The sequence below is a fragment of the Pseudonaja textilis genome, chromosome 6 (assembly GCF_049901715.1).
Source record: "Pseudonaja textilis isolate UNSWEBS1 chromosome 6, rPseTex1.2, whole genome shotgun sequence".
Taxonomy (NCBI): domain Eukaryota; kingdom Metazoa; phylum Chordata; class Lepidosauria; order Squamata; family Elapidae; genus Pseudonaja; species Pseudonaja textilis.
The window spans coordinates 17194878-17215203 of NC_141995.1; the positions used below are offsets into that span (position 1 = coordinate 17194878).

At 38.2% G+C, this 20326-nt stretch overlaps 1 protein-coding gene across 1 annotated transcript in view; it reads left to right on the forward strand.

Moving 5' to 3' along the window:
* Positions 1 to 11062: 11062 nt before the first annotated feature.
* Positions 11063 to 20326, forward strand: part of DAPP1 (dual adaptor of phosphotyrosine and 3-phosphoinositides 1) — a 35924-nt gene continuing 26660 nt past the window's right edge. The window contains exons 1-2 of the mRNA XM_026698289.2: positions 11063 to 11151; positions 16545 to 16666. Of these exons, the coding sequence (XP_026554074.1) occupies positions 16581 to 16666 (86 nt within the window). The 5' untranslated portion in view covers positions 11063 to 11151; positions 16545 to 16580. The remainder of the gene's footprint in view (positions 11152 to 16544; positions 16667 to 20326) is intronic.

Consider the following 20326-nt stretch of genomic DNA (forward strand, 5'->3'; position numbering starts at 1 on the left):
GGTGATGGGAAGTATCAACTTATACATTTCAAACCTGTAAATCCACCTGAACCATGCTAAAAAAATTATTTAGGATCAGCCTTTAAGCTCAGGTTGTGCTGACAATGCACAATATACCATTCTGTAACATAACAAAATATTTTTATGTACGAGCACCCAAAATAGTGGAATCTGAAATGAAGAAAAGCCACAAAAGAGTCACAAGACAGAGAGGGCGAACCAAATGGCACAACTATCACATACATGAGTAAACACTACAATACTCTATATCTCTGTCCAATATTTTTATTTGAATATTTAAGTATTCAAAGTATTTCTTTTAAATGTCCTTCCTTTCAAAGGTTTCTTTCATTGCATTTATCAAGTTCTTGATCTGGTTTTCCAAGTGGCAAACTGGGATGGCAATCAGCCACTCCATGTTTATGTGCTTGAGAGAACCCACAGCAGTTGCTATTAGTTCTGATAGTTTGCGATGTAGAACTAGCCTTCATACTACCTCAGCCCCATCATTTGTAATTTTTCACTGGCTGCTTTGTTTATCCCTTGAAGGAAAAGTATATTCTAATAGGTCTTCTTTCTTTGGCAATTGTATTGCCAATATTTTGCAATTCATTCTCCTACTGTGATTTTATTATAGATCCTTAGTTAACCATCTTGATGCAAAATGTGTTTTATTAATTAGCTTTGACCCATTAAAGTTTCTTTAGGTTTCTTTAAGTTTCTCGCTCATTTTCTGATGCTTAACCTTAACATTTCTCAATCTCATTTCAGATCCACTTCAGATCCACGGGACACCTTACTCCAGTTCAACCTTCCATCATAAAATGAATAATCTGGTTATTTGTCTTATTTCATCTGATAGTTTTTGTAATCTTTTTCTGCATCTGTTCCATAAAAGTGAGGGGCTGTATAAATAACAATTTTAAGTGAATGACTATGAATCCAATTTGATAAATAAACATGGCTAGCCTGGCTTCCCCCCTTTCTCTCCTGCCTTCCCCTTCCCTTCTCTTCCCTTTCCACCAGGCAGATAAGTGGCTGCTGCTGCATGGAAGAGGGAGTGAGGGATTGCAAGAATGGCTAGGAAATTGTCCCAACATGTTGAAAATGAGGATTGTATGACTGCAGCAACAGCCTGGCAGTTGAAGCTGTCACAATATTCCTTCAGGAGTCATGGGGCCCATTTTGGAAGCATTCTGTAAGTTGGCCCATTTGAAATAGCTTGATTCATAAATTGCTGCCTAACGATGCATTGTTTTGCCCAATTAAAGGCTACAAAAATGGGAGTTTTAATAGTCCATAGATGTTAAGTGTAGACCAGGGGTGCAAACTCACATTGTCACATGACATATCAGGACTTTTCCCCCCTTCGCTAAACTGGGTGTGGGCATGGCCAGAGAGTGCTGCATCCGGCCCGTGGGCCAGGAGTTTGACAGTCCAGGTGTAGACGAAAATCTGCCTTTATCCTGATATGAAAACTAGATAAATCCAGCATTGTGGGGGAAGATCTTAATTCTTAGGCTTGGTTTTTTTTAATGTATACTACAAGGCTATGAAGAAATCTATTCAAAGCTTACATGACTAAAAATTGACGGGTATTATTACCTAATTCATATTGCTTTATGGAATTTTTTAAATCTGCACCAGTATCTGTCTGGCACCATGCAATATGGTGAGGAGGCTACTTCTTCACTGATGCCATCTTCACAGTACAGTAGCTGCATCAGTTTTGTCTCCAGCTGCATTCAAAAATGCACAGAAAAGAAAGGAAAAATGCAATTCAAGTTAATAGAAGCAAAAGGTTCTAAAAGTTGTTACCATAAGGAGTTAAAAGAGGTGCTCTTGCTTCAGAGAACAGATATTATTTCAAGATACTATTTCAAGCCGTCTTCATTAGTTACAAAAAAAAATTCATCCTGTAGAAACACAGTCAGAAAAACCCTGAAAAATGTACTGAGAAGTAGAATGTTATACAATCTGAACTATTGTAGCTGATCTAAAGTGAAGTCTATAAACACAATTGTTAGTGAAATGTTAATACTGATTTGCCTAACTTTTCTTTGAGGAAATTATATGAAATAGTTGAGTAAATAGGACCTTTTAACAAACTGTTTTGGTGACTATTTGCATCAGCCAAGCTTATTAAAAACAATATTTTTAAAAACATGGCAGTTTTAAGATAGGTGGACTTCAGCTCCCAGAATTCCCCAGCCAGCTGTGCTTTAGGATGGGTGGACTTCAATTCCCAGAATTTAAGATAAATTTAAATCTTAAATTTAATATTTAAAGTTTGCTGGCTGAGAAAATTCTGGGAATTGAAGTCCACACATCTGAAAATTGCCAAGATTGAGAAACAGTGTTCGAACCATTGTTTATTTATTAATCTATTGAATTTATATTGCCCATGATGACTCAAGGTGGCTTACAGAATATAAAAACCACATTTAAAACAATAAAAACTAACAAAAAGAATGAAATAAATTAATATAGTACAATATAACAAAATCACCCCGCACCTCCCCCCCCCGGCAACAGTAGATCATACGAGCCATTTAATGGACTCCATCCCACTCTGGGTTCCCCAGGCCCACTGGCAGAACCAGGTCTTCACTACCTTCTGGAAGAGTATTAGAGTGGGGAGCCGTTCTAATCTCTGGGAGAATGATGTGAACCTGCTTTCATCTGTGAAGAGCACAGGCACCAGTGGCCCCCCAGGCCACTGAGTTTGGAAATAGTTTTCATTCCTGATACTAAGTAAACCATCTATCCAAGTTCACATTTCCATCTGATGTTGACTGCTATATTATTTTGCATCTCTCAGAGAAGTCTTGGCTATTTTTGACTTTTAAACTATGTTATAGTGATGTGATAATTTATGTATCAAAATGTATAGACCAACATTTATCACCTGAAAAATATGAAACAAATATCTGCCAAAATGAAGCCCTCTGAGGTATCATTCACATAAATCAGATTTGGATTACTGTAGAGTGTTTAGTTGTAGGTTTGCCAAAAACTTCCTGCCAAGTTGCATTTAGTTCCTGACAGTCTCATGTTATGAGGAAAGAAAGAAAAAAAGAAAGGAAGGAGCGAGGATCTGAAATTGATTTATTTGGTAATTCTCTTTTTTGTTGTACCATATATTAAAACAGTATGTAGCTCATTTCCACCCACTAGGCTTTTTCTACTAGCATAAATTGCTACGCAAAGAAGGAATACAGTATATACAGGCTATTGCATCTAAACTTTTGATGCTTCCAAACAAGATGGAATGTATAAAGCAAGCGCATTTCTCCATTATGGTGCATAAGGTCCAGAAAAAGGCATAGATCTTCACTTGTGTGACCCAATCTGCTCTCATGTTCCTGATTAATGTAGCTTCTTGACGAGCAGAAAGACCTCAGTTGCTGTAAAGAAAAGTACTGCTTGTTCATGGCAAGTCTTCTGAAATTCAGGAAACTTTTGCAATGGCTTAGCTACCACCCCAGAATCAACAACATGACCCGTGATTCCACATTGTTACTTGCATGCATGGGGTAACTGAAGAAGACTGGGGTAGGAACTCCATATTTAGTGTGGTGCTGGAGCTTTGCAGAGCTTGGGGGTTGGCATTGACCCACTACACTAAACTCTTGTCTCTGCTTCCAAATTCCTCAACTTTTCTTTTGCCTCCTTTAACCTTGCATCTGCCAGAAGTATAGCTTGCATATTTATAATTTTACAGAATTTGGGGAGGAATTATGACTGTGTTACTTCCCATGACTATGGAGATTCTCAGTCATCCAGGTCATGGTTGTCCCAAAGGTGCTTCTTGGATAAGAAGTGAAACTTCTTCCAGGAAAACAAAGAAAGTCCAGTTGCCTTTTGAAAAAGCATCTTTGTTGTTTTTCTTCTTCTTTTAGCTGTTCTGCACTTCTGCAATGTTAGCCATTATCTACTCCTCAGAAGGATGTGTACAACTTTGGGAGAGGGAGAGAATTTAAGGACTAAAGTGGCTGGAACAATGATACCAATTGGATAAATCTATCTTTATTTTCTTATTTTGGGGAGCAAATTCTATTTATTTATTTTTTTTACAAACCCTCCTGTTGTTAGGTTTGCATTATGATTTCCATGTGCATCTTGCTTCAAAGGAGCAAAAAATATGGGGGTCAAAGGAGTCTGCCAACAATGGCAGGAGAAGGAGCTTCATATAAAGCCTCACTGTGCCCATTGATACGCTGGATATATGTATACAGAAAATGACACAGATAAATGTAGAGTAGTGGTTTGAACAAAAGAGCGCTACAGCGGTGAGATTAAATAGGCCAAGCATACTTTAAATAAGGCAGGCTAGCAAGGGACTGTAATGTGATCAGATTTATGTTGCCATAGCCACATGCAGTATTACAAATATAATGAAAACAAACACTTCCCTGATGAACAGACCAAACTGAATTTCATTGCACAAAGGCTTCCCAATCTCTAACAGTAAGATTAAAGGTTAAAGGGAGGCGAGACTCCCTTCTTTTTTTGCAAGTTGAACTAATTTGGGTCTCGCTTGCTTGTACACCATCTGTGATTTGTTTATTTGAATGGGGTTTAATACAGTCTAATTATATCTCTTCTGAAGTGGGTCGAGAGATCTGCTATGAATAGATGCCATCTATTAAAAAAAAAAAACACCTTAATGGACTGGTTGACCTGTTGGTAGAAAATGGACATGTCGCTCATGTGGGGCCTTTGAACAGCTGTTATCACCTATGCAATAATAAATAACCAAAGGATCAGGATCTGATGAGGTCTGGATCAGACTGGATTGAAGTGGAATTGCAGAAGTAGGCAACTTACCTACCTAATGGTCTGAAAACCATTCCTAAACTCCTCAATTAAATTAAGTATTGTTGTTTATAATAGTGTTTGAATACCTTGACATCTTACAGATGTGCACATAGACCTTCAGAATTCTCTGCAATGCCACATGTCTGGAATTAGCCAACAATTAAAGCTAATATTTTCCTTTACCTTATTATCCTATCCTTTCCCTGAGAAATGCAGGAATGCAAATCTCCATCTATCATTTTACATCACAATATTTCTACAATGTAAGTAATGCTGAAAGAATCACTTTCCCAATTTCCATCATGGCTGAGTTGGGTTTTCAAATGTTTCACCTTTCCTGTGCAGGCAGCCACTCTCTGATTTCTTTTGAGCTGGAGATATAATGGATTGGATCTTTTATATAAAAAACATGATTTGTACCCTTTAAATGAACTAGATGTGTAGGTATTTTCTCTCTCTGTATAGCTCTGTCACAAACATATGCAATGCATAGAAAGATATCAAAAAGCCAGCAGTACTTTGAGACAGCTATAACTTTGCAGTGTGAAAAAAACTTCTTGTATCCATTGCATCAAGGACATCAAAAGGAAAAAAGTAAGACAAGTAGTTTCTTTTCTTCGCCAGATTTTTTTTCTGGGTTAATATTACAGCATTCTTTCAATATGGGAAGCATATTGTGGAAAAACTTTAGGAAATTTTTTAAAAATGTAATCTCTATTGTTTAAATATCCTTATCTCCCATCCAATTAATCAAATGTTTTCCCATGGAATTCTTCTCTGCCATCAACTTTGTAAGCAAATTCTTGGCCTACAAATTTTAGTAAATGTTCAGACCTGATAACTGATTCTAAAAGGTAATTAATCTAGAATTGTGCATATATCTAATTTCACCTATAGCTTTTATATTTATAAAATTCATAAGAGAGCAGCAGGAAAAAAGTACTTTGGAAGACTTCCTAAATTAATAAATATGCAGTGTGTCCAAATGAAGTCAGAGGTACTGACACATACTTGTAGTTTTATATAAATAAATACACTGCTCAAAAAAATGAAGGGAACACTTAAACAATACAATGTAATTCCAAGTCAATCACACTTCTGTGAAATCAAACTGTCCACTTAGGTAGCAACCCTGATAGACAATCAATTTCACATGCTGTTGTGCAAATGGAATAGACAACAGGTGGAAAGCATAGGCAGTTAGCAAGACATCCCCAATAAAGGGGTGGTTCTGCAGGTGGTGACCAAAGACCACTTCTCAGTTCCTATGCTTTCTGGCTGATGGTTTGGTCACTTTTGAATGCTGGTGGTGCTTTCACTCTAGTGGTAGCATGAGACAGAGTCTACAACCCACACAAGTGGCTCAGGTAGTGCAGCTCATCCAGGATGGCACATCAATGAGAGCTGTGGCAAGAAGGTTTGCTGTGTCTGTCAGCGTAGTGTCCACAGCATGGAGGCGCTACCAGGAGACAGGCCAGTACATCAGGAGATGTGGAGGAGGCTGTAGGAGGGCAACAACCCAACATCAGGACCGCTACCTCTACCTTTGTGCAAGGAGGGACAGGAGGAGCATTGCCAGAGCCCTGCAAAATGACCTCTAGCGGGCCACAAATGTGCATGTGGCTGCTCAAACGGTCAGAAACAGACTCCACGAGGGTGGTATGAGGGCCCGACGTCCACAGGTGAGGGTTGTGCTTACAGCCCAACACCGAGCAGGACGTTTGGCAGAAAACACCAAGTTTGGCAAATTTGCCACTGGTGCCTGTGCTTTTCACAGATGAAAGCAGGTTCACACTGAGCACATGTGACGGACGTGACAGGGTCTGGAGACGCCATGGAGAACATTCTGCTGCCTGCAACATCCTCCAGCATGACCAGTTTGGCAGTGGGTCAGTAATGGTGTGGGGTGGCAATTTTTTAGGGGGCCTCACAGCCCTCCATGTGCTTGCCAGAGGTAGCCTGACTGCCATTAGGTACCGACATGAGATCCTCAGACCCCTTGTGAGACCATATGCTGGTGCCGTTGGCCCTAGGTTCCTCCTAATGCAAGACAATGCTAGATCTCATGTGGCTGGAGTATGTCAGCAGTTCCTGCAAGACTAAGGCATTGATGCTATGGACTGGCCCACCCATTCCCCAGACCTGAATCCAATTGAGCACATCTGGGACATCTTCTCTTGCTCCATCCACCAACACCACGTTGCACCACAGACTGACCAGGAGTTGGGGGATGCTTTAGTCCAGGTGTGAGAGGAGATCCCTCAGGAGATCATCCGCCACCTCATCAGGAGCATGCCCAGGCTTTGTAGGGAGGTCATACAGGCACGTGGAGGCCACACACACCACGGAGCCTCATTTTGACTTGTTTTAAGGACATTACATCAAAGTTGGATCAGCCTGTAGTATTTTTTTTCCACTTTAATTTTGAGTGTAACTCCAAATCCAGACTTCCATGGATTGCTAAATTTTATTTCCATTGATATTTTTTGTGTGATTTTGTTGTCAGCACATTCAGCTATGTAATGAACAAAGTATTTAATAACAATATTTCATTCATTCAGATCTAGGATGTCTTATTTTTGTGCTCCCTTTATTTTTTTGAGCAGTGTATATTTTACAAGTACATATAGAGCAAACAGGCACACGGGAGCATTTGTGAGGTAAATCACAGAGCATACAAGGCGTACAGAAGAAAAAGGCGGGAAAACAGGGAAACCCTCCCTCCACTCCCACAGCAACCAATCACAGTGCAGATCGACCTCATGCAGGAGCCGGTCCTCTCCAACCAATCAACTATAACTGTGGTTCTGGCTTACTGCACAACCCCACTACCCCAGCTATTAAGTTTAAATATCTTAGCATAATTATCAATGGAAAAACAGCAAACAAGGAGATGTGAAAGGATTTAATGTGGTGGTAGGTTGTTTTTACGTTGGGTAGCACTTGTAATAATCTGCTTGTGTTGTATAATGAGAAAGAAGCAAAATGTCCATTGGATTTGTCTACTGGTTTTGTATCTACAAAATATTCCAGATATTTTGGATTGAAACCCATGAAAACTAGTCACAATAGCAAGCCGTAAGGGACAGTGAGAATGTAGTCCATAATATCGCCACCTCTTAGTAGCAGATTTTGTGATGCTTTATCCAGAAACATGCAAAAAAGCTCAGATTCTCAGTTTCATTAAAGACTAAGAAAGAACTGCAGGGCAATTCCATGATTTTTTCCTGTTGGGAGCTACCACTGGATTATAACTAAGTGGTATATAGCTAAGTACTATAATTTGGTAAAATGTTCTTGTGGGATTTATCTGATTTTCTTTTGTACTGATTCTAATCCATGATTTTTTGTGGGGTATCAAGCTACAGTATTGCCTTCATCTCATCTGTTTCAGAGGTTCAACACCTGTGTCAGCCCTAATGCTATGATCGTCTGTACATGAGGATCATTTTTGTAGAACCATCAGAGTTGGAGATGGGTAGGGGTCATCAAAGCACAACACTGGCTGCAAGCCAATGCTTTCTCCACCTGGACAGCATAGCAACAACCAGCAAGATAAAATTTACTTGGAAACAATTACTAGCCATCAAAAACAAACTTCAGTAGGGCTTATTCTTTTACAAAGGAAGGCCAATATAAATGTCCCAGAATAACGTTGCTGAGTCCAATCCGGATCGGTCACTGGGACCAAAGGTTTTAACTTCCGAGCTTTTGGATTCATGGCTGGAGCCCATCAAGGAACTTTTCTCTCTCACACACTCTGCTAGAGAGAAGTTCCCTGAAGATGGGCTCTGGCACAAGTCCAAAAGCTTGGAAGATAAAACCTCTGGTCTCAGTGACCAACCCAGATTGGACACTGTCTCATTCTTTTGCTTACAATAATGATAAAGCATAGAGAACTAGTTTTATTAGGTAGGTAGGTAGGTAGGGTGATAGATAGATAGACTGATTGATATATAGATACTATAGTATCAGCAATCAATTTGTGGGGAAATGCATGTTTATGTTCTCAAAATCTCAGAACTATAAGTGGTCTGAAATGACAATTTTTGCAGCAATTGGCTATTTGTTTTTTTTTACTCAAGGCTTCAAAGTATTCTTCAGTAATGCAGCACAAAATACTACTTTTTTAAGAAAAGTGGGATATTTTAATAAGAGATTTGGGTAAGAAATAAGCACACTTTTTTTTGCAAAAAAGGTAACATAGTGGATTCTGTAGTCAATAAATGATTCTAGTGGTCACAAGAGGATAAATACAAGATAGTATTTGTCCTGGATCTAAGTGTGTATTTTTGTCTTAGTGCACATTGTATCACAGGGCAGTACAACAAACATTTTTCTTTTTTCCCCTCAGAGGGAAAAAGAAAACCAATAAGAAGTGCCAAGTAATAGACCAGCACGAATTGTAGCTTTTAATATTCCTACATGGATGTTCCAGGTAAGACTACACCTCTTGAGAGGATCTCTATTTATAACAACCACTCTGATAGGCTGAGCAGCCAGGTGTTAATGTGACAAAGTATTGGTTTTTATCATGGCCCAAATACCTTAACCCAAAATGGAAGACAGCAGAACAGAGATTCATTATTCATATCAACCACTGTGAAGGGCCAGAAGCCCTGCCAGAGGGACGATAGGGAAATAGAGATATATAGTATACGATGCACTGGATGCCACCCAACAGGTCTTTTGAACTTCTGATTTCCTTTATGGAATGGAGGCTCTTTTCATCTTAGAAGTCTTTTGTGCAATGACCAGGAAAAACATTTGGGACTTTAAATAAGCATCTGGCAACAAATCAAGCTGTCAGTGACTTGGAAATGCCAGTTGTATTTCAGATTCCCATTTGTCCCCTTCTTGGTTTCTGGTTTCATACATGTAAGTAGTGATTATGTGGCCTCTTACCAAAATAAGAGGAGATAAAATAACGGTTGAAAGAGTACCCTGACTAGTATATGGAGAAATTATATGCCAAATATTAGGAATTATATGTTCAAGGGATGGAATGACAGTCCTAAATACAGTTCAGAAGGCCACCAAATGTAATTCTTCCTGCAAGGTAGGACCATCCACATAAAATTCACCTTCTGTTCTGTACTATATAAACAGCATGCACAATATTTTAAAATTCACACAACACTACTTTATGCACATTTCTGTCAACTTCTAAAAAACTGCACAGCAAAGGCGTAGTAAAGTCCATCTCCTTGATCAAATCTTTCTAATGAGTTTTTAGTAAGTGTACCCTATTATTTATTCTCTATGCAAAAAAAAATCAATAATTCATTGATGATACAAGATTATAATACCCTCTGCAAATGTTAATAATGTGCAAAGAAAATAACCATTCTAACAGATGGTTCTGTGGTTACATTGATGTATATTGAGATTGCTGGGTAGAATATGAATCTGCAATCACACACACCCTTTTGGGTATTGTTTGCACACTCTTCCTTTCATGAAAAGATACAAGACATTTTATCCCTTCAGTACTTGTGCTATGTTTCTTTTTCATAACTGGAAACTTTACTCTCTCAATACACAAAAAGTAATTGAATTATTTTTTGTTTCTTTCTTCAAAGACACAACATGAATGATTTAACATGAATGAGAATGTTTCCCCTCTTTACTGTTGGAATTTTCTGAAATCTTCATTTCCAAAAGAGAAATATATGTAGAAGAGATTAAAAGAGAATATACATAGTTCGGATTTGAACTGTGAAATCCTTGATGCCTTCTGAGCTTGGCTGTTTATTTGAGATGTTTCATTAACCAAAGTTAGGCAAGATCATCACTGTGAGAGAGTGTGGAGTTTGCTCTCTGTTTATATCCTGTAACTTGCTCTGATAGTTTTGGGTGGGGTGTGGTTTTCTTGATAATTTATTAATCAGATTATGGTTTTCTGTTTGACTGTTTATCTGATGTTAATCCCTGTTTATCTGAGTGTTGGCTTCTGGAGGGGATGTTTTCTGGTCTTGTTTGTTCTTAGGATTTGTTGTCTCTTCTGAATGGTGTGTAAATATGGCTTATTTCCATATGTCTATAGATGACTTGTTTGTATGAATGATAAACTTCCAAGAATTCTCTTTGTTTTTGGATTTAGCTTGATCTAGGATGCCCATATTTTCCCAGGTGAAACTGTAGTTACATGTATGATGTAAGGAATTTTTATTTCTTATGTCTTCAACAGCTAGGACATGGTGACAGTAGACTAATAGACAACATCCATGAACACCAACTAGCAGTCAGAAGACACAGAAGTTAAAAAGGACACCATTGCTTTTCTTGCTCTTATCTGAACATACAGCCTCCAGATCCAGTTTTAGAAGGGTAACAAGTTGTCACTATGTTGCAATTAATTGCCTGATTTAATTTCTTCTTAGTCCACCATTCTGGTTCCAACAAAAGTCAGGCTGATATTTATTACATTTAGTATTTGTACAGCACTGTACTTAAAATGTTTTATTCTGTTCTTCAACCAGAAAAGATGCTAAAGCTTACCTATATTTAGTTTAAAAGACTCAGTGCAGACTGGAAAAGGGAAGAAATGGGAAACAAAAAAAAAATGCTGAACATTACACAAACAGTTGGAAGGAGGAACCACATGGACTAATACATTAAGAAAGCCTGATTTCCGGTTCCTTCTGCTGCAGACTCTTGCACTAATACCTGCTTGTAATTTTTTTTCAATAATTTTAATGTATGCCAATTAGTGTACATTTAAAATGACAATAAAATTATTCCAAGTCTACATCCAATTATGTAAAAAAAATTAGTACCCTTTCTTTATTGCTGGGCTTCAAGTTAAAGTAAATATAATAGTAATAGTAAATGCATTCAAATTCACTCAGCCAACCTGAATGACCTGGGAGGGGTTAATTATTGGTGGGATCAGGAGAGACTCCAAAAAAGCAATTAAGCTTTAAATCATATAGAGAAGCTAAAGATAACCCCTCTGCAGTTGGTAGTATTTGCATGTCAAGGTAATCCAGCCAACATTTGTGGAAGATTTCCTCCTCAAGCAGATATGGTTGCAGAGGAGGCTTTTCCTAAAGAAAGAATTTCTGGAGATTTGCAGTAGAAAGAAAACAGATAAATCATATTTGGATTGCAAGTCTAGATGGTAATTAGACCATAGCAAATAAATTTAAAACAGCAGCACCAGCAGTTCTTTGTTGTCATGTAATGGTCAACTAGATTTTTGCAACCTGGATGTGTTAACTCTAATTATGTTTCTTTCCTATTACTTATTGTCTGATGCATTTTTAAAACCGTGTACAGTGTACCTATGATATAAAAATAAATCAAATTAGGCCCATCCTGATCCATAGGTCAATTGCTAATTTTAGTCAGCTGCCTCTGTCAAGCTCACAATTCAAACAAAATTATGGCTATCTCATGTGTCCTGTTTTATTTTTGGTATAGAAAAATAATCCCTTATATCTGAAGTATAATTGCCATTCTGAGACAACAAACGTTTTGCATCTAAATAAAATCTGCTTCAAGCTGAGCTCTCCTATTCCTTCCAATCTAGCCACCAATCTCAATGAAGACCTTGTCCCTTTAGGATTTGTGCAGCAGAGGTGATATACTATGCAAGTATCGCCTAGTAGAACTTTCTACTGTACTTGGAAACAATCTTTCTTGGCATCCTCCTGATCTAAAATAACTGTCATGCCCCTTTCTTTTGAACTTGGACTACTAGTTTTCACCTGCACATGCAGCAGCTAAAGGTTGATGTAGAGTATTGATGCTTATGATGAATGAATCATCTGAATTTAAAAACACTCTGTCCATATAGTGCATTTGCTGACTGTACCAACCACTGCATCAACCTTTCTTGAAAGAGGCAGCTGTGCTAGGACTTACAATGGATTTTTTTTTAAACCTCACAGAATGCAACATTCAAATGTGAAAAGTTGGCCTATGGTCTGATAGTCCACCTGTAGTATGCAGCATGACTGCACTGCATACATTTACAGTAAAAAGAATATGTCATAATGCTCTTTATGACCTTACATCCACATGAAGAAATCACCCTTTTGAATTCTCCTCTGCAAAATGGATTCCTGGATATCTTGTTTTTGGCAAAGATGCAGAAATGGTATTAGGTTAGGATGTTTTTACATCTTTCACTCTAGTTTATAACTTTGGGGTTATCTTGTAGTCTGCCAGAAGAGTACAAATCAGGTTCTATCTTGCATAGCTGTAGAAATCACCAAGGGTCACCTTGATGCTGCTAGATAGCAAGATATCATTTTTATTGACATTATTCTTTCATGGGACGAAGACCATGGCTAAAGTCAGGTAACTGCTGCCGCCAAAGAACAACATCCTTGTTAAACTGAAGTATACTCCACCTTTACATGGCTGGATTACTTCAGGTCGAATGTATTGATTAGGGATTAGGAAGTAATAAAAGGAGCAACTGGCCGTTTCTTTTTGACATACTTCTCCTAAGAGGACTATGTGGATGTCAGTAGACAGAAGCTCAGCACAAAGAGCTGTAATGCACTCCTAGAGCACCATATGAGCATTCCAGCATAGTCATAATGTTCTTGCCATATGCTTAGCAGACTTGTCAGATAACCAACTTGTTGTGTGGCAGCTATTTTTATATCCTGTGCTCAAAATGGCCTGTTTTCTCTACTTCTTCCTTCTGACTAATCTGCATCAATAGTTTTCTCTGCTGAATTGCTCATGCAATAACTTCTATTTCCCCTGGTTATGCGGGGGAGCAATAACCACAGATCAGAGAAAGGAGCCTGATTTCCCTGAGGGGGCTACTACTGCACTCTTGAGGAGGAAGGAGAATGTAGAATGCAGGAAAATAAAATCCATCCTGATATTGAGACACCGCTAAGCCTCTAGCGTGGCTTTAAATGCTTTGTTATTCATCTACTTTTGGAGCAGGGAAAAGCTGCAGTTGGCAGGGCATTGATGCAGTGTTGTTAGATAAGTGGGCAGGACTTAGAATTGGTAGGTAGATGAGGAGGGTTTTGTATGAGTGTTTATTTTCTATTTTGTAGAGCTATAAGGCTCTTCATGGCTAGGAACCTGAGTATCTATGGGACTACCATCTCCAGCTGAATTCGGCCTGGGCTCTTAGAACATATATAGGGAAGGTTTCCTTGTTGACTCACACTTGGGGAGCTGAAGTTAGGATACTTTATTGTAGCACCAGTTCGTGGTGCCTCTGTCAGTGAAAAGGGAGCTCCGTTTTCTCTGGCAGAGGGCTGCAGGAGGCTGTCGCAGCCAAAAACAGAGCTGGAGATAATGGATTCTCCCAACCCCGCCCAGGCATCACAGGTGCCCCCAACACAAGTGATGTTGAGCTGGCAATACCCACCCAGCCCCCCCGAGGTCAAACATAACCCTGATGTAGCCCTCAATGAAATCGAGTTTGACACCCCTAGTGTAGATCATTTTGAACACAGATCATTGGTGTCTTTCTATCTTTTACTGTTCCTTTCTAAACTGAATATTATTGAATGGAAGAGAGAAAAAACTATATCATCTGTTCTGTTGGAATGATATCTAAACAGCCTTTGGTAATATGCAGGGAAACAATAAGCTAGAGGTAAGATGAGTCAAGCTGAGTCTTTGATTAAAAAGTAATTCAATATGTACACATTGAAAGGCACTTGCCATATTTAGTACTTCCTCCTTGGAAATCACCTACTTATATGAAGTACTACTTTCACATCCATCTTACTTAGAGCCAACATAATGGTGCAAAGGCAGTTCATACAGTAAGTAAACAGACTTCTTACAACAGGGAAAGTATTCTGATGGCGATGTAGCATTTGTTTCCCTTGAACAAAAAGATATCAAAGGAACACACTAGGATAGAAGGGCCCAACTATATAATCTATAATAGAATCTATATAACTAGAATATATGAGCAAGATAAATACATTCATATAGGATTCAAACTGAGATTGTTTGCATTAACGATGCTGCATGGTATAGCAGGCAGCTGGATTAGTTAGTGACTTGATGATTCTATACAATGGATCTTTTTATGTAGCACTGAATCTACAAGACTCCCTTTTTCTTTCTTTCTGAGCAATAATTCTCAAGATAAGCTGAGTTTGAAACAGAAGTCAGTCTCTTGTTGCTAATGAACTGTATACTATTACAGTATAATATTTGCACACCAAAAAGTCTCAGGTTGTAAAGCTTTCCCTCTTAAAGGATCTGTGAAGTAGCAAAACCATTATCTATGTTCTGTTGGTCTGTGGTTTTTCAGACACTACTTGATTACATGGGAGATTCATTTCTTGTATTTGCATATGTGTTAAATGTAGGAGAGAAAGATTGCCACTGTGTCTACTAGAGAAACCATCAAAAGGGGGTTAGCACTACAGGAGATTAAAAGTTAGGCTCAAAGCCCAAAGGGAAAGTCTAAGCAAGGATAAAAAAAACAGAGAACAATAAGTCTAGTGAGAAACTGAACTTAGACTGTACTTCTAAGCACATGATGCGATTCAAAAATGCCAAGTCAGGGCAGCTGGCCTGTCTCATAGGAAGCATTATGCTAGAGAAAGCTATGTTTTCAAAGAAACCAGAGGTCTACATGCTTCCTCTAGCATTAAACAGAAAACATATGAAAAGGGTAAATAATAGGAGAAAAATCAATTCCCAATTTAAATCACTTTACTTGTCTAGACTGATTCTTTGTCTTGGTGCCTATTTTAGTTTGCTGTTTGAATTGGCAAAGTCAGCAGAACTGAGTGCCATCTCTGCACCCAGCTGATATAGCATGCAAGCAACAGCCAACAGCTCAGCAACCCTGATAGAGTCTGACTGGTTATTTTGGTCTTCCAGGAAAACAAATGGAGTGTGTGTTTGTGTGTGTGTGTGTGCGTGCGTGCGTATGTATGTGTATGTGGAGAGAAGCAAATCTAACAAAACTTGTAACTTCATTTTAAGTTAATTTTTTCATTGTTCATTTTTCCAAGATTGTAAGGAATTTTCTCTCTGTCCTGTTGCAATTGTGCATGTAAGGTAGTTAGGAAGAGTAAAACATGAAGAAAGTTTTCATCATGCTTCATAGCATTGGTTTAAATTAAGCTTTCTCCACTCCCAACCACGCCAGAAAATTAAAAAAAGAAAAAGAAATCTTTCTGTTGCTTTATATTCAGATATAAGTCCAAAATAGGAAAAATGTGCAGTGAGAGAGCATAAAAGTTACGATACAGCCTTGCTGTTACTTTACAGTAAAAGTACATCCTGATTTTTAAACATAAATAAATCTGGAATGATATTGTGCCTTTCATGGATATTCAGTTATTGTTTTCTTAATAATAAAATTGCAAACATAGGAAAACTCATTATGGTGTCCATAAACAGGTAAGTAGTGGGATGTTGCAATGTGGGCCATGTAACCTTCCCAACTCACACTCGGGCTACCCTGCCTGTCTATTGTAATAGTGGTATGTGATGCAGGACAGAAGAAGAGATGAAACAGCCCCAGCTGCATTCTCCAGGCAGCTTCCTCTTTTCCTTGCACTGAGCTGGAGAGGCCAGGGAGGGCACTTCGTCAAAGACAGGGAGGGACTCTGTTTTCACTTCCTCATTCACCCTGTTCAAGCTCCAGAGAGAATTGCTCGTCTTTACAGGGTGTCCACACTGTTTATCACGAACAGCAAGAAGCTGAACCTGAAACAAAAGGATGTTGACCTGTTTGCCATCTCTCTTATCTTTCTTTCTGTGGCCAGTGGTACTTTGAAAAGGAGCTGCGACAACTGTGGTGGATGGGCATAGTAGAGATGGAAGACAGAAGGAGGATGAGCTACCGGCACGTTCATGACCAAGCAGAAGAGGAGCTCCAGAACTTAGAGTAAGAACAGGAGTTATAATTACAGTAGTTTGTGGGTCCTTCCATTCTTGGGAGGGTCCTGGGTAACTTATGAAAGCTGGCTGACATTATCCAGTTGACCTTTCCTGGTGATCCCTCCCCTATCTTCTTCCTTTAGTCTGAGCTCTGATCCAACTTTCAAAGTCGGGGTCTTGAAAAATAGTCAAGAAAATCAGTTTGCTCCTTCTCTCCTGTTTCTTTAAACAGGGCAGATACTTAGAATAATAGAATCAACTGGTTTCGATATTAGAAAAACAAGTTCTAAGCCTTAAAGAATGCAGAAGGAAGGGAGAAAATGCTTTAGGAAATGACAGCGATTGCCTTGAACAAGAGAAGAGGTTTGCTACAGGAACATTTATTTAATTGGAAAAGTCTTTTTGTTGATGTCATAAAACAAGTTGCAATGCTCAGTAACTGAAAGAGTGGTGGGTCACTGATGGATTGAGTGAGTTTCGTTGTTGTTTTTTTAAAACCTGAGGGCATCAGTGGGCAAGTTAAACCATATTTGTGGCTGAAGAAGTCAATCCCAATTCTCTTCCTGTCTATAAGCATCTCTCCTTACTTTTTCAGGGAGTTGGGTTTTTACTTTAACTCTATGACAATTTACAACAGATGTTGTCTATACTACAGATGTTATGTATTTTCTCACAAAGGCTGGAGGGGAAACAAGTTGCCAATTTTCTGCAGTTGTGGATGGAGAAGTTATTTAAACTTCAAATGAGAGATTTGGCAGTCATAAAGGCCTTGGGGTTGCTAATTATTGCTGTAATGGAATACCTATAATGCCATTCTGTTTTTCAAAAAAGTGTTAAAGCTGCAGCTTAAGGGAGAGGGAGTACTTCATAATAGCAAGACATCATTAGGTCCATAGTGATGCCATAGCATTACCTAACAGGAGACCCTATCATGCACGAACCCACTGAACTCACGATTCTGCTTTTTTCTGAGTAGTAGGATATTGTCATGGTATTACTGAAAGACTTGTGGTTTCTCCTAAGTAAGGGAACTCTGATAAATCCTTGCAGCAACTGAGTAATATCTGCAAAGTGTTTTTGAAAGTCAAGTGGGTTCACATTATATCTTGAAACTAATAAGGAGTTTATGAGAACAGTTCTAACATCTATGATTAATATGTTCGTTAGAAGCAACCAACCAACCTTATATATAACTGTGGACAAAGTTTGGAGATTTGAGTTTTTTTTTCATTAGGAAAAAGCTAGGAAAGAAGGAGGAGGAGGAGGAGAAAAACGAATGATTTGAGGATGAATTTATGAGGTCTGCATGAATAGGGATTCAAGATGAAATAAAAGAAGAATCATGATTTTAATGTTAAGCTACTATGCTTTCATACATAATGGATAGGATTCAGGTCATACTCTGGAATCTGTGCACAAACAAGGATGAAAATGTAAAATCCAGCCGAGTGTAGAATTGTCTCCAATATTTTTATCCATTTGTGAACATGGATAAACAAAAAATCAAAGTAGAGGAAAACATATTTACAACCACAATTGGGACCAGAATTTCCATTGCTAAGCAAGGCAAGTGTTAAGTAAATTATGCCCACTTTTATGACTTTTTCGCCATGGTTGTTCAGTGAATCTGTCTTCCTCCATTGAGTTTGCTTGTCAGAAGCTGTCCAGGAAGGTCACAAATGGTGATCACATGACCTGGGATGCTACAACCATCAAAAATCCATGCCAGTTGCCAAGCAACTGAATTTTGATGACACGATCATTGTGGGGATGCTGTGACAGTTGTAAGTGCGAGAACCAGTCATCAGTCACTTTTTTCAGTGCCATTGTAACATCAGACAGTCATTAAAAAAAGGTTATAAATTGAGGATTACAAGAAGTTTTAGTATTAACAGAAATGGGAGTTAAGTCTAGATACTATACTAAGCAAAAGTCAAATTGTGTTGTGCTAGTTAATTCTTCTTGCAACAGTAATCGTAAAAGAGTTGAGTTAGGTATCAGACATTCATTTTATTCCAAGTAAACTAAAGTCACTTCTGAACAGCTAATCTGACTAATCAAGTAATTAAATACTTTCCAAATTGCATGTAACACAAAATAAAACATGTTTTGTTATGTGGAAAATTCATGGTCAGGCAATCTCTTCATTAGTCCTGATCAAAAATATAAGCAACTTACCTCTTGCAAGACTAAACATCAGTTTTCTTGGAAAGCTAATGGTCATAATGGTAGCTTTACAAACTGTGGAAGTACAATAAAAGCTTCCTAGAATAGACACCTTAACAGCAGCTTTCTACATAGGTGGAAATTTCTTCTTTAGAAACTTAGACTAGATTTAGGCTTAAACTGATTTCTTATATATTTTTATTGTACAATAAATAGTTGTGAGCTTAAAGTAAAAATCCATGTTAATATTCAGATAGCACGTAGAGTCATTTTGTCCCTATTTGCTATGACAGGTTAGTATATAGTTATCTTTTGGAATCTGTCCCATTTGGAATCTCATTTTTTTCCTAATATCAGCCTAAGTGGTTAGTAGAAACAAGTTTGGTCATTTTTTTCTGTATTCTTTTGAAATGAGTTTAAGATAATAAGCCCTTCCATACGAGGACTCTATGATAAAAAACTATCTCTAGTTAATTTCCTGGTCTCATTGGGTTCACAGTGGTAAAATTAATGTTTGCATTTTTGAAGTTATGTGAAGCTTGTGCTGTTCATTTTCTTATTTCTAGGAACTGGGTTTCTGGGCTGTTGTTGCCCTTTCATAGATCTTTCTTAGAGGAATGATGAATTGACATTTTTGAAGCTTCCTCTCATAGAACTCATTCAGACAATTTTTTGCATGCAATCAGAATCATGCTTAGAATAGTGAAGATAGATGGATAAATGTGTTAAAGAGTGCACCTGGCCCAAAGTCACCCAATCAACTTTTGTGGCTGAGAGTAGACTGGAATCTGGGTCAAATGCCAATCCAACATACTGATTCTTATTTAACATTTCCATTCTTTATTATGTGCCTTTGCAGTCTCTATATATGTCAGTACATAGCGTGTGATCTCAGGTCTTTGTTGTACATGAAGTGTCTTGGCTCTACCTCCTACTTGCCCGGAAGTTATTATTTATTTGCTGGAGGGCATCTGCTGGTGTGGAAGACATTAGCAAATGGCTAATGATCTTGGCAAGACACCTGTAGACACTAGCCAACCCAAATAATTCTTGTTTCGTGATTGTCTCATTTAGCAATTGTTTGTACAATTACAACAGTAATGGAAAAGTAATCTTGTAACTAATTCTTGCATTTATGACCTTTGCAGGTCTATAAAACAAATCAAATCCAAGATAAGCCCAGAAGCATAGTCACAATTTCATTTAGCAATTGTGGTTGTTAAACACAATGTAGATACAATGTAAATACAATGTAGACTCTGGTTATCCAAAACATTGAAAGAGGGTTTTTTGAATAACATGTTAGCACATGCAAGACAATGCTATGGAAAGCATTGAGGCAGCTAATTCGTCTTGAAGGCTCATCACAAGTTCTTGGAAAGTTTTCCCAGATTGTCTGCTTGTGCAACTCAGCCTGAATAAAGAATGTTCATGGTGAACATTCATGGTGAACGAACATGGTGACACTGTTAGAATGCTGCAGTGGCTGGATATGCAGACG